The 15,963-nt window shown below is 34.8% G+C and overlaps 1 protein-coding gene across 17 annotated transcripts in view; it reads right to left on the reverse strand.

Annotated features, from left to right (window-relative positions):
- The window catches only part of ADGRL3 (adhesion G protein-coupled receptor L3), a 760,294-nt gene that overhangs the window by 170,096 nt on the left and 574,235 nt on the right, over positions 1-15,963 (reverse strand). For all 17 annotated transcript variants that reach the window (XM_079153720.1, XM_079153723.1, XM_079153729.1 and 14 more), the window contains 2 exons: positions 4,232-4,534; positions 2,077-2,180 (listed from right to left, as the gene is read on the reverse strand). In XM_079153720.1, the coding sequence (XP_079009846.1) occupies positions 2,077-2,180; positions 4,232-4,534 (407 nt within the window). The remainder of the gene's footprint in view (positions 1-2,076; positions 2,181-4,231; positions 4,535-15,963) is intronic.

Below are 15,963 nucleotides of genomic sequence, written 5' to 3' on the forward strand. Positions count from 1 at the left end.
TCAGTCCCTTGCAGTCCGCCTTTGCTGCCCTGATGCCACTGTAAACACACCCTCCTGGCATGGTCCACCTGGTGCTGAGATGTGGAAAGAGATGAGGAATGGGATGATTTATGTGGAGGACTCTTTGGGAGGAAAAAGTGAACAAATGACTTGATGGACACCTTGTATGGATTATTCTTTCTTGGAAGTTTATAATACTAGTATTTAAAAGTGCTGGTGTTTTGTGATAAAGAAATCTGTTCAACCATCATTTACATTCAATGAGTCACATAAATATCTGGAGGCATGAGAGACATAACCAGGTAAGAATGGACAGATAAGGAGAGACTGAACGTGTTGATGTGAAGGCCATCAAAATCTCTGCACAGCTTAACCAGTGTGTTGAAGGGTGTGAAGTCAGGAGGAAGCAGAACCAGCTAAAACCCAGATACACTTGGGTGGACTCTAGGCAAGTTCAATGCTTATTCAGAATGCTAAAAAACCTCCTCTTAGATTTTATACATTTAAGGAATTTTATAATTTCCATTCTTTAATTTTAATATAATTATAATACAATGTAACATAACTTCATAGATTCATCAGAAATAAAAAGAAATGCTCTGTAAGTACAGGCCATGTAACAAAACAAAAACATCCCATCCATATATCAAATGGCCAACAGCTGTCTGGTCTTTGAAAGGAATTATCTCTTTTGTCCTAAGATTAGCAGGGCTGCGGAGGAAAGAAAGGAATTAAATATCATTATCAGTTCAAGTCATCCAGTAATTTCTGCAATGAAATAGTCCAACCACATTCAGAAATTATCATGAAAACACTTAGCTTTGTAGGTGAATTATTATTGAATTTATATTAACCCCTGGGCTAAGGATCTAGGGAGTATTTTTTTAAAAGTTGCTAATGTAAAAAGATATCTGATCTCTTAATCTGATATATCCAGCAAGAGTTATCTGCCCTGGGGTCTGAGCTACATTGTAATGAAATCAAAGGACATAAAAACTGTGGCAGGAGCAGTGTTGAAATTGGAGAAGCATCATTATGAATAGCAACAAGTATGGAGATGCATATGTAAGAGGGTAACTAGAGTCAATATAGCCACTGTTCTTCCATGATTTAGGGTAAATAGATAGTTATGGCTCATCTGCTAAATGATCTACTGGGTAGATATTTATGGATTATTATACAGTATATTATTGAGGATAAGCCTGGTTAAAAACAAATAGAAAAAAGAGCAAATGGCACAGGCATGCTTTTAGTAAGGCCATCATTTGTAATATTTCTCAGGAAAAATCTCTTTCAGAAATTCCTCGGCATAGCTAATGTGCCATAGAAGGACTCTCCATTTTAGGAGTGTATAAATCCACATAAATTGCTATAATAAGGATTCATCTCACAGCCCTTTTGGCATAAATGCACATCTGGTCTCTGTTTGTAATGAAATCAATTCAAAGCCCCACAGTGCATTAATAATAAAAATGTTCAACATATTGCAACCAAATAAGCCCTGCAAATTTCAGGCTGCAAGATTCTGTCACACATGTGTATACTTTTAGCACTGATAAATGATTAGGTTATAGAACATTTATCAAATGGCTTAAGATTTCAAAGGTAGACTTTTTAATTTTAATTACTATTTCCAAAGGAAAAATTCATATGCATGTATGCTAGAAGCTTTTGTTTGCTTGAGTTGTAATGTCTCCTGAACTTCTATATCTATAGCTCACAATACCATAGAATCTTTATTAATAAAATTATTAAAAGCAATACTGCCAGGCTTAGAAGAAGTTCATGGATTTGCACTTTAAAAAACACCAAATTCTAGAATTAGCACATAGCATATTGGAGGTTGTCTTTAAATCTGAAATTAAAATTAGAGAGTTTTTCTTTCTCATTTCTGTTATTATTCCTATTTATTTTATAATCAGTATATTGTTTTTGACCTTATGACTTTACATTTGCTATCAGAGAATTTTTCCACATTGATTTTTTTTAAACCCCTGACTTTTGTTTTCAATAGTTACAATCAACAACAGAGGATATCGATTTAGCAAAGCCTTCCTTATCAGTAACACAATTTACCTTCTGTGTTATATGATTGACCCAAGGAGAAGAACAGTTGCTGAGATCTGGTCCTTGGGGATCCCAAATTCCATCAGGAGCAAGGCATAGGTAAGTTGATACACCTATAATAATGAGAGAAATATGTCTGTTTCGAATACTCAAACCATTTTTCTTAGAATGACTCCATATCCTTGCTATGCTTAAATACAAATAAAGGTAAAAGTGAGATAATTAAATTAAGATATGTGTATTAAACTCCAGATACGGTGCCTGGCAAAGAGTTGGCATTGGAAAAATACTGTACAACAAACAGAAAATTTGTTATTTTTAAAGCACTTGCTGGCAACTATGCAGAGTTTGGGAAGAATTTCCTGAATTCAGGCGATGTGGTACTTCTGTAACGTGGACCTTCTTGCTTGAGTTGGTAGAGTCAAGATGGAAAAGTCTTAAAGGAATCAGTGTGCAGGTTTTTCAGGAAAAGAAGTGGGAAAGAAGAATCCAAATAGAGGAAATATACGCTGTCTTTTGGAGACTTCAAGTTTTTTGAACTGGGGTCTACTAGACGAAAGAGTTATATTCAGTGGAGCTGAAAAGGGAGGCAAAGTCAGATCACAGAGTCCCTTGTCTATTATGTGTGGATGCTGGAAAATCAATGAAGACCACTAAGCAGAGGAGAGAAATGAGGAGATGTCAGTGTTAGATAACTCTGGAAGCAGAATGGAGGATGAATTTGAGGAAGTAATGGTATGTTGTGAGGAATCTATTGGTGTAATTCAAGGAGAAGCTGTGAGGGTCTAGAACAAGGAATAACAGTGGACGGAGGAGCATAAAATAAGATGGAGGTGTACTGACTGTAACCTTTAATCCTGTGCTGTCTTCAGAAGGTTTTCTTTGAACCTCTTTTCTAATTTTCATAGAATGAAAATTGCGTATTTCTGCAGTGCAAAGTACTTTCAAATAAAGTGTTTCTCTAATCTTCAACAACAAATATCTGAAGTATGGAGGCTGTTGTTATTATTTCTCTTTTAGTGGTGAAGGAACTGAGGCTGAGAACTGAGAAAGAAGGAAGCTTTGAATGGGTTACTGATTCCAATACACAGGGAACTTTAGAGATAAATATCCACCCTCCTTTTCATAAAGGAAAGAAAGATTATCAAATATTTTTAAGCATTTTGTTAAAAATAAATGTGTACTTCTTTAAATACCAAGATGCTCATTGTTTTTCCCACCACTTCATATACCATGGAATTTGGATTGATAACATCATTTTGGAAACGTTCTAAGAAAAAGCTTCTTCCTTAAAGAAACCAAATCTGATACCAGACATAGTCTTTAAGAATGATAGGGTAGCAAAATCGATTGTGTATTTATTTGTATATTTTAGGGAATAATGCAAATTTTTTTCAGTGTGTCAAGTATCAGTTTACAAAGATCCATGTATATAACAATAAGAAAATCAGCATATTTCTTTCTTTAATATGGTAAATAATAATAGGATTACAGTTTGGAGGTATTATAAATATGTCAGTAATAAAAGAAGTAAAGAGCTATTTAGTTCTTTACTGTCACCTAGACAGTGGGATTGCCCTCTCAGGAATGTGCGTTAGTGGGAGGTGGCTCCTGCCGGTACGTTTCCTGACAATCTTAAGAGCCTTCGACCACTAGGGGACAAGTATAATGACAGGTGAAAATGACAGTCAAACTTTCTTTTGTTAAATGCTATGTCAGCTCACTGATGTTCTAATATAGAAGTCCTAGACCTCACTTTATGCAACCAATATCTCACCACTTGGTGCCAAGCATGTGAAAATCCAGCCATCAAGTGACTCCCTCTTGAGCAGGGCACAGAAGAGATGCCTCTCTGGAACATCTTCAGCTTAACTGTAATTTGACCCCAAGACCCACACTGAGTGAACACTACTGATCTCACAGGTATTACCTGTGACCTCTACAGAGTGCATATTCAAACTCTTGACAATGCATTGCTTTAAATGGTAATTTAGTTTCATTCAGAATTCACCAAATATGAAGTAACAAAATATATAGCAATGAGAGAGAGAGAGAGAGAGAGAGAGAGAGAGAGAGAGAGAGAGAGAGAATATCAAAGAACTCTAGGAATTCAAATTAAAGGACAAAAAGGCTGTAAACTTTTAGTTCTCTAGGACAGGCTTACCTATAGTTCCTGCAGGACATGGCTGTTTTGCTACTTGTCCTTGACGGGTCTTAAACCACATGATTTCTCGAGCTTCCACAGCCTCACAGCTCTCTTCCAGAGCTGGGACCTGGGAGGATGCTGACGGGATGTGTGTGGTGATGTCATCAAGAACCTCCACAGCTGGAGATGGGGTACTCGTGCTCCGGTTCCTTCTTCCTGACACTGATGGAGTGGTACTCCTTCCTGGGCTCCAAGTTGTGGTTCGAAGGGTGGTACTGGTGGTGGTGCTTCCGATGCCCAGAGGTCCTGTGGTAGAGACTCCTGAAATAAATTTGAAAGGTAATGCCTAATTGCTTCTTCACAGTAGGACCTCAAAATGTCTTCGTACTTCAGAAACCATTTTTATTAGATAGTACAGAGTTTTAAGGCTCTAGAAACCCTCAACTTTATTCTCATTTTAAACATGGCAAAACAAATGCTTTCCTGAGTAATTGTGCAATTTTACACCACTCCCCAACCCCAGTAAGTATATAAAGATCCTATTTATCTATATCCCTTCTCACACTTGGTTCAACCTTATATATGTATATATAATTTTATATTATCACATAAGAACTATACATATTCATAACACACAGCATGGCATTTCAATATGTGTATATAATATATAATGATCAGATTCCATCAGAATCCCTAATTATTTCCAATTGAATAGTATTAGAAAGTATCTCATTATGGCCTTGATTTGAGTTTCCATGAGTATTAGGTAACCAGTTATTTTTTATAAAATTAAAATCCTCGGATGCTTGAAAAGAAAGGAAGGAAATGCTGGCACATGCTTCAATCAGATGAAACTTCATGACATCATGCTAAGTGAAATAAGCCAGCCATAAAAGGACAAATATTCATAGATACAGAGAGTAGACTATAGTTGCTGCAAATTGAGTAGGGTGATTGAGGGAGGGAGGGAGGGGGTGTTTGATTTTAGTATGGAAAGATAAAAGTGGAGAGAGATGGTGTTGATGGTTGCAGACTAATATGAATGTACTTAACACCACTAAACCATACACTTAAAATTGTTATGCATATTATATCACAATAAAAAACTGAATTGAAACAGAATAAACATAGCAAAAAAATGAGCCACTAAGGTATCAGAGTGTCACTTGAGTAGCAAAACAGCTATTTGACCACTGCCAAACAAGCCTTTTTGTGGATCTTCTTAGGTCTAATCACACAAAATAAAATTGCAGCATTAAGCTTCTTATGTTCTCAGCCTTTTTGACAATTAGGAGATTAAAACTTTAAGCCCTCTTGTTAAGTGTTTCAAACTTGGTATTAAAAAGAGGAGTTCTATAAAATATTCTATTCATATTAGGTATAACATGAATTTCTAAATATGCAGCAAATGAGTCAGAGGCAGAAAAAAAAAAAGGGACAGACTACTAAAGTGTTCATAAACTAAAAAAATAAAGAGCAATTGTTAGTATAATTTCCTTAACACACATTAGATTAACTTAGTGATCTACCTTGACTCTCTCAGAACTGACTCACCTTAACAAAATTTTCAAACATGACATTTACTAATGTAAAGTATAAGTAGCTCCCAGGTAGTTATGCCCCTAAATTACTTTCTAATAAATTTTCTTTTCTTTTTTAATGGAAAAACATATTTCAAGTTCCAGATGAAAGTAATTAGGTTCCCTGACCATACTTTAGGGATAGCCAAACAATATTAAAAGAATGCTCAGTTTAAAGAATGATCTTTTGGGGAAAATATATTCATATTTTCATTATGAGAATGCATGAATACACCAGTCTTCCACATACATACACTGAATTTCTATCAAACTGTAATATTGAAGATTACTTTTAACATCACTTGCTGGCAATAAACTGTAGGGGCACTGGCTCTCGCCAGATTCAAGATAACTCAGGTTTAAGGAGCTGTGGGGAGCCCTGTGATGAGACTCCAGCTGTTTGTCATTCACTGTCTACTTAGAGAAAGAAACTGCACATATGTTAAAGGACTTCAACTCTCTGTTGCCCCAAAGGAGGTAACAATATCATCTCAGTGCATTTGATGTACACAAAGGTTCTAAGAAGCAAGATAGACTCAGCAGGGGAGAAGGTATCAATTACAGAACATTTGATTATTAAAATGTAGCATTTCTGGAAGATTTTATTTTGTCTTCTTGCTTTCCTGTTTTTACTTCCTCCATTCTCAACTTCCTCTTTATGTTCATTTTCTGTGTGAATGGTAATGTTCACAATGACATCTACTCCAAGTTCATAAAGAAGTGAGAGTATCTTTCTTTCCTCTTCTTCCACATGTACTATATACTCCACATTGCCAAGATTTGCTGTTTGTGTCTTATTCCTCTGCTTGAAATTGGACACGTTCATTCTCTCTCTCCCAATTGCCATTGTCTACATTGGCCCACCACCATCACTGGAGGAATACAACTATTTTTCTGATGAAAGCAAGAGTGAACAAAAATGATTATACTCTGACTTGAATATTTTTGCAAAATAAAAGCTCAGAGGTCATAAAATAAAATTATTGACCCCAAGTATTAGATACAATTCAAACAGAAAATTTAATGTTTTTTCAAAATATTCAGTGAAATTGATTCTTAAGATGATAAATAATAAAATATTACACAATATACTGTTTGCATGTAAAATCAGTGAAATGTTTCTAAGACCTTACATGAAAGTATGAATATCTAATAATTTGAAAATTAAATATTTGACACTATCAAGTATTAACTTTAAAAACATGAATGTGAATGGTATCACTACTGGGATGTAAGAACATTTGGGGCCAATATTTCAAGGTGATAGAAAAATTCTTTTTGCTTTTATACTGCTTGGGAGAGTAGCAAGGCAATAGTTAAAAGAGAATTTCAAGTGTTTTTCTCAGACTCCTTTATTTTAAGTAATGCTGGTTCTCATGATTTTCGAAGGGACCATTTTGAATAACTTAATTTTTTGACAGGGACTATAATCTTTTCATTGATAATGAGCTGTAGTTTTTGTTTTAAACAAAGCATAGCTAGTTCTTTTTTTTTTTTTTTAATTTGATTACCTAAAAGTGGAGATAACATAGCAGTTACCTGTTATTAGCTAAATAATCTCATGCTCAAATTAACTAACTTGTTCAGGAAAGTCTGTGAACTAGAGTGAAATATAATTTTAAAATATAAACTGTTTTTTTCAATTGTGTTCTTTCTCTTCTTGAGAATTATGTAGGTATTAAAGAATGTTTTCAAATGAATGTGGCTTTCTACAACTAAATATTTTAATTAGAATATAACTGGCAGGAAAAAGGATTTGTTCGCAATAATTTTTACAATGAAAAAACTACATAGTTGCCCCATGTCGTAAGAACTTTCTCCAGCCTATTATCTCAATTACACAACCCTAACAAAGAGGGATGGCTCTCTAGTACAAGATTTTTGCTTGCAGTGACTGGAGACTCACTGATTTTGAATAGATTAATCTTTTAGCATAGATTTAATGTATGTATCATTGTGCTCTATTTAAATGATCCAGATTTCAGATTTTTGAAGACTACAGTATTGCACCAAAATATATTTAACAAGGGCAACGTGTAATGGAAATTAGTGCTTTTTGTTTTTAAAATTCCCAAATTCAGATCATTAGGTACCTTTTTCAAGAGATGTCTTAGGGTACAAATTGAAATTCTTAATTGGTTTCTTTCTATCTTTCTAACAAAAGCAGAATTTTTTTTTCTTCATGCTCAGAGCCCTTCATGAGTTTATTTCTGCAGCTCATTTACAATGCTTCCTCACCTTTTCATTCTACTTTTAAACCATGCATAATTGCCAGTAGTTCCCAACTTTACCTTTTTTTCCCTGCATTGGTGCCTTTTACATGCTTCAGTATTAGTCCGTCTTCCCTGGGCTAATTCCTGTTTATCCTTTGGGGCTTATCACCATCATGGAACCTTTCCAAACCGACTAACCCAAACCTACTAATCTAAAACTACTAAGTCTGGTTTACATACTAGCATGCATTAGTTGAGACCCTGTCTCTAAATAAAAATAAAAATACAAAATAGGGCTGGACATGTGGCTCAGTGGCTGAGTAACCCTGAGTTCAAGCCTTGGTACAATATATTTTATTTCTTTTAGTTTTGTGCCTAAGAGGAAGTAAGCTCTGAACAAGAGAGATGAATGTTGGGGAAAGGTCAAAGAAGCAGGAGATGGGCTGGTGATGTAGCTCAAAGGTGGAGTGCCTACCTAGTAGACTCAAGGCCCTGAGCTGAAATCCCAAAACTGATCCAAAAAAAAAAGGAAGAAAGAAAAAAAAGCAGTAGAAGGCACAGCATCACAAATGAAGGGAGAAGATAAATGAAGGAAATAGCAAAAATTGCACCTAAGAGTCCCTAGAATGAACAGACTAAAAATTTATGATATAAATGTATGTTACACTATCATTAAGAAAACCACTAGACAACTCAAAGAGAAAATAATCAGGGAGAATATAAAACCCCCTTTCTTTCAAAATGACCCTGTCTCAGGACAACCATATTGAAGTGAATATGCTCTTATGAAGCAGTAACAGATAAAATGAGATTTTTTTTTTAAGTTCAATTTGTTATGAAATGCATTGAAGGAACTCAGTTTAATATAGCCATACTAATGCTAAGGATCAATACAGAACTTATTTCCTTGGAACTGTGCCGCAGAGAGATGTCTACAATCAGGGTCATACCATTCTGTGAGACTTTAAGTAGAATAAAAGTCAATTTTAAAGGCTGTCCCTGATCTCCTGTTCCCTCCCTTCCATTTATTGCTGTGTAAGACTCCCAGGGGCTCCACTCAATGCCAGATTTTGGCAGAATAAGTACTAGTGATCTACATGCTGTCACCAGAGTCTAAGAAATAACTTGTCTTATTGCTAGATTCTGAGAAAAAAGATCTAGATTCACAGAAGAGTCATTGACTGGCAAAATTCCAACCCATATCATAGGTTGTAAGAGTTTGTCTCTATTTTCCAGCAAGAGGGAAGCAAAATGACACTTTTTCAGTGTATATAGTGTTATTGAATCTGACCTGAGGACAAAGATAGGTAGCTTAATAAAACTGTGTTAAGTGTCTTATGTGGTAGTGTATCAGGGAAAGGGTATTGTATAAAAGAAGTAACTTTGAGTGACTAGTTACATTTAACATTTTGTCAAAATTATGTAATTTTCCTTATTATTTTGTTTTTATTACTGAACTCATAAAATTAATATTTCCATAAAAACAATTAGACAAAACTCATAGTAAGAATTTCCCCTCACAACCATATTTTAAACAGGAAAAAACTTCGAAAAACCTTAATTCTCCTGTCCCTTGATAATTGCTAGTCATAGTTTATTTCATTCTTATGATGTTATCTATCAGGTTTAACTTTTTTCCTCACCCTCTCTTGTAAAGTAAAAATATTATTTTAAATATTATTACAGGCTACAGTTTGCAGAATAGACTAATAGAAAACAAGGAAAGTAAGAGTTGTAGATGCTTTAGATTTTGTAACACTTGTGTATTTCTATTATTTCATTTAATTTTGACTAAAAATTTAGAGTAATTATTACTATGAATTCTAATTTTAAAAATGAGAAAACACGTGCTTAAATAGTAAGTAAATCATAACAATCCAAATAGTAAGTAAACTGGTATCCCCTATTCCACATGCCATGTTCTTAATACTTTGCTACTAAAACTAACATTTTGAATTATTCTATGCATCTCACAATTATGAATTTTCATAATCCTTTAAGAAGAGGCTGAAGGCAATAAAAAGATGCCAGCAGTGCAACATTACCCTTGATTACAAAACATTTATTATTTGGGATGGACGTCTTTTTTTTTTAATGTAAGGCTTAAGACACAATATAAAACTGCAGTCTCAACGTAAACTTCACAGACATGTTTACTACCACTCATAAAATGCATGGCTTTCCTTTTCATGTTTTCTCCATTGTTTCCTTTCCTCTCTAGGATATGTACCTCTCTTCAAGGTTTCCCATTACAAATCTTCCTTCATATCCATCTTTTTCCAACAGGCACAATTTTGGCTGACTATTGAAGCACTTCCTTCTCCCCACCCTGCAAGTAAGTATTCATCTGAATCCAATGTCAATTACTAAAGAAAGATCCCCTAGGACCTGATAGAGGGGGCAAGGAAAGTGAAACCATCACAACCTTGGAGTGACTTTAGGTCTCTTGTGCAGAGGTCTGGGTGGAAAGAGGAAATTCTCCTTAACTTCCCAACCCCATCACAGCAATTGTGGCTGCAGATTTGATCATACTTAATTTTTAAAAAGAAGCATCAATATTATCTATCATGAAATAATCCAATCTTTTTCAGAATCCAAGTGTAATACTTGGGCGGTGGCCCCATGACACAGTGAAATTTGAGCCAGGTGAAGGCATATTTATTTTTTGTAACATCATCCATTTATATTTTCAGGTTCTCTCCTATGATACTTTTCTTATTGTAAGTGCAGGAAATCATCTATTTTAATAAATATAAAATTATAATGGCCCAATTATTTAAGACAATAAGTTAAAATACAAGGTTTTAGGGGAATCTTGTTAAAATTATCTGTGACACATTTAAACCTACTTTGCCAGGAATTTCATATATGTGTTCTATGTGCTCCAAATGACCTTTGGGTACGCTTATCTTATGAAAGTAAAAGAACCAAATTAAATAATTCTCCCCATTTTATATAGCTGGCAAGTGATGGGACCAAGATGCTAGTCCAGGTCTATCAGAATCTTTCTTTTTCCTCTAGGACAATGTTATGGCTAAGAATTTAGAGAAATCTATACATATGAATACATAGGTACACCTCAATGAATTTTGGAAATTAACTTTTCCTGAACATTGCTCATAATTCTCACTACAGATGGTGAAACTGAGGCATCAACAGGTTCAGTAATTTTCCAAAGTTGACAAGTTCCTTAGAAGAACAGAGGAACAACAAAGGCACTAGCACAGAGACCTTACTTTGAACCATACCAATTTGGGGTACTAAGAACCTGCATGGGATCCATGAGAAAGCAGCCTGCTCACCACTGTTGAGAGGAGAGAAGGTAGTTTTTCTGGACCTCATTTATCTTTACTTACGAAATTCCTTATTCCTCTAAGTAAGGATTCACGACTACCATGAAAGGAAAAATACTGATTCTGGAAAACCTGATACAGCATTTGGCATACAGGTAGGCAATAAACAATCACCAAACATAGAAACTGTCATTTCTTGCACTTTTTTTTTAATGTGCCAGGCAGTATTCTAATGTTCTACATTCATAACTAAAGAACAGAAACGTCACGTAAATTTCTCAGTCTCACAATCTGTACATGGTAAGGTCAGAATTTTAACATAGCTTGTTTGACTCCAGATCTTACGTGTATCTCTGCTCTCTGATGAATTGATAAGGCTTTGAAGTAAATTCTTTTTTTAAGTGTCAGAATAAGGCATATGTCATATGCCTATGAAAGAGCTCCACTCTGGGAATTACCACACTAATTCATTCCATCCATTTTATTAATCAACTGCCATGTGAAAGGCAGTGTATTGAAAAGAAAATGTTGGGCATAATTATCAAGTACCTTGTCCTCATAAAGCCTTCTCTATAAAGCTTTATGGAAAAAGGTACTGAAGAAGATGGAAAGCAGCAAGAGAAGAAATACATAAACTATTCATTTAATAGATATATTTCTTTAATTTTTAGGCACATCCCAACTTACGAGATATTGAAAGGTAAAACCATGAAAATATGAAAAAACAGTAAAATATTGTCAAAGAAACAGAAATGTCACCTTAAAACACAGTAAGAGAAATACTTAATGATTGGAAAGAGATTTATCTTGGACAAAAGAATGCCTGTCTTATATTTCTTTTATCTTTTAAAATGGAGATAATAATAAAGGTACTTTTGGAGAAAAAAAATGACAATATATATTTAAAGTACTTAGCAAAGTATGTGGCAAAGAATAATAGCTTAATAAACGTTTACTATTAGTAACAATAGTGTTCTTTATTCCTTAATTTTAATCAAGAATTATTCATTATTATGTGCTAGATATTATTTCAAATGTTGGGGATACAGAAGGAACAATAAATAAAAATTTTTGTTCTGATCCAGATTGTATTAGTAGGACAGATAAACAATAAAAAAACTATATAAGAAATATACATGATATTCGATATTAAGAAGTACTAAAGATAAGATGAAAAACACAAAGCAGAGCAAAGTCACAGGCAATGTTGGGGAAAGGGAGCTATAATTTTCACAGGGTGTCAGTCATGGCCTCCCAGGTAAGAGGGCACTAGAGGTCACATGGAAGAGGCAGGGTAGTGACGGGAGCAACCGAGGGGCTTTCCAGGCAGAGTGAAGAGCATAAACAAAAGCCCAGATGTCGTGGCCAATGTGGATGGATCAGCGAATAATGAAATGCAGTATAAAATGACACTAGAGGGGTGATGGCGGGCTACAGAACATGGGTCTTTCCAGGTCACACTGAGCACATGGCACTTACTCTGGTTGTCGTGGGAAGCCTCTGGAAGGGCTTAAGGAGGAATGTGATGTGATAGAACTTACATTTCATTCACTTGGGTTTGCTGAAGTGTGACTGAATAGAAGAGCGGATGTAGAGGGAACAAGTGTCCATGAAGGTGGCAAAGATAATGGTTAGAATACTGTGGGAGACCTACAAACACACAGAAGCAAGGGGGCCTGAGAGGGCCTGCGGTGGCTTGTGAGCGTGAATACCACGATTCCTCGCTGCTCATCACAGGCCTTTGATAACTGGTTGAACTGATTTTTGCCTCTTCATATTCAAAGAATAATACTTAGCCATTCTTATACCAATTTTTCTATCAAGTTCATTCTAACTATTACTTGTTTATAACAGAAACATTCAAAAAGCATTTTAATTCCATGAGTACAGAAATGTTCCTTAGTATTAAAATAGTTGTGCAGGGATTCCCATTGATACAAAATTTCTAAAAGTTTTATTTCATGGAAATGCCAAATAAATTTTGGTGGTTTCAGAAACATGCAAATAAACAAACTGGAGGACTCAGTTAAACTAAATTCAATCTTACAGATTTCTCAACAGAAAGTAGAACATTTCCAGAGCATAAATATTTGAACGGGTATAGGATTTAGACTTATTTCTTACTCCTAGTCTCAAGACTGCATTTTATTCCCCAAGTTTTGACATCATTGTTATCTAGTTACTGTAGTTACTGCCTCATATTTGCAATGACATGTGTTTTATTATTAACTTGTGAATTATAACTTACCTCTAAAGATACTTGAATATGTGTTATATATAATTTAGTTATAAGCAGTATGGAGATAAAACAGATTCAAGAAAAATAAAATTATCCTCCATGTTTGGAAATGAAAAATTCAAAATGAACAGTGACAAAGAACCCATAATTTAGGCTCCAAGATTTTTATTTTTAAGAATGCAATTTTAGTAACTTTGATCGATTGCAGATGCTTGAAGAATATATGTCCTTGTCTTTGTTATATATGCACCAGTTTCTAAAAAACTGATAAAATATAAGGCCCTATTTCAGGGTGGCTATTGTTCTTGGTTATTTGCTTTGTTATAATTGGAGTCTGGAAAGAAGGAGGTTATTATGTTTCTTTTCAAATATCTGAAAACCTTAAAAAAAATCAGCCTTAATTTTCAACAAAGATGAAACAAACAGGGAATCCAGCTAGTACAGTAGGAATACAAGGCTGAATAATAAATAGAGTCCCTTTCATCAAGGATTTACATGCTAGGTAGGCTAATTTTACCCTGGGCTATAAAGTTAGAGCTTGGCCCTTCCATATGCATATTGCCTGAGGAGAATCACTGAATCTTCTTTAACATAGCAAGAGAGCTGCCTAAATGCTATATGATTCTTAAATTCAAATAAAACTACTAACATATTGAAAATCTTTCTAAAACATTTAATAATCAGTATACAGGGTATATACTTGATTGATAATAAATCATTCTGCCACAACCACATTCAAACTATGTGACTCTGAGTGTAAGAAAATTTGACAGTCCACTTTGTTTCTTAGGCAAATATTCTACCTGGGATACAGTAGGTATTTAATAAATGCATGATGGCTAAGTGATAAATATTTCTGTTTTATTTTGAAAAGTATTTTCAGAAGATATATATATATATATATATATATAAAACAGTCTCAATTACAGTGTAATTTTTATAAAAATGAAATAAAAAATTTGATCACCCACTCTAAAGTTTATAAAGTTTTAATATATATATCTTAAAATTTTGCTTATACAATGTAATTGCTTTGGAGAGCATGATTTGAATCATGGCCTAATTCTCTTATTGTGTTGGCACTGGGAACTGCCTGAGCAAAAGCATAGGTCAAGATGGCCCTGTTGCTAGGGTGGCACCATCTGAGGAGACTACGTTCAAAGGCATGCAGCAGTTATCAGTTAGGCACCAACGCCAGGGATAGAGAAGGAAAACAAGATGACCCTAATGTATCTCCAGTCCTACATCCTTCAGATTACTGCTTTGCTGAAACTTTCCCACAAATAACCTTTTGATGAAACCCGTATAATAAACATGCTGAGCAAACTTTGGGTCAGGCAAATTCTATCAATTTGGCTGCCCACCTTGCCCCACCTTTTTCTCTCTATGTGTGTCTGTTTGCCTTTTGTTCATCCCCCATTGCAACTCATCCAGTTTCTAAATTAATGGTCATACTGGCAGTGGCAAATCACCATACAAGTAATAGAAGAAATTAAAGACATAGAAACTCAAGAAATGTTAAGAATTTCTATAAATAACACTAATTCATAATTATTTTATTCTACAGTAGGAGACAGAATAGGAATGCACAATATTGAGTATTCAAATCAAGGTATTTTTTAATGGAGATTGAGGAACAGAATTCTGGATGTTTATCTCTAAGGCAAATGTTTGAGAACTAGGCTCAAACTAGGCAATTTCTCCCCACTTACTTAAGTGCTGCTTTTTTTCTACTAGGATGGTCAACTTTGCCTGTCTATCACCTTTCACATTCACAGTAAGAAAACCTTCCTCCTTTTGTTTTCTCTGGACTGCTTTCTTTTTTAAGAGGATGGAGGCTGGCATTCCACAAGTAGCAATAGAGTGGTCACAAGAAATCCGCACATAGGAACAATGAGAATTCTCGTATTTATTTCAGTAATTCTGACACTCAATAAATATTTAGTAATACTAACATTACTAATTAATTCAGAGTATCCTAATACATTGTCAATTGTTTCAGGAGATCTGTAGTCATCTAACTTAGGCAAAGGATCTCCTGCATTTGTATAGTAAGAACTGAAGATAGGCCAGCCTAAAGTGAAATCATCAGGTGTGTCTTTTTCATCACCTTCTCTGAAGATCCCAAGAGGACCTGACCACCCATTTATCCAAACCAGATGCAGAAAAGATAAGTGATTGTTATTTGAACTGCAGTATGAATTGATTTTTTTTTTCCCCCAAGAAAGATGAATGTGGGCTTGGAAAGTAGATCAGCGGAAGAGCATGTGCTTAGCATATGCCAGGCCTGGGTTTGATCTTCTGTGGAAAGGAAGGAACAGAGGTAAGAAGAAAGGAAGGGAGGAAATAGGAACATAATTGCTCAAAATCACTTGCCTACTTTATGATATTACAAAATTTAAGATGAAAGGATATTTGGGCATAA

This window comes from Sciurus vulgaris (assembly GCF_902686455.1).
Source record: "Sciurus vulgaris genome assembly, chromosome: 9".
Taxonomy (NCBI): Eukaryota; Metazoa; Chordata; class Mammalia; order Rodentia; family Sciuridae; genus Sciurus; species Sciurus vulgaris.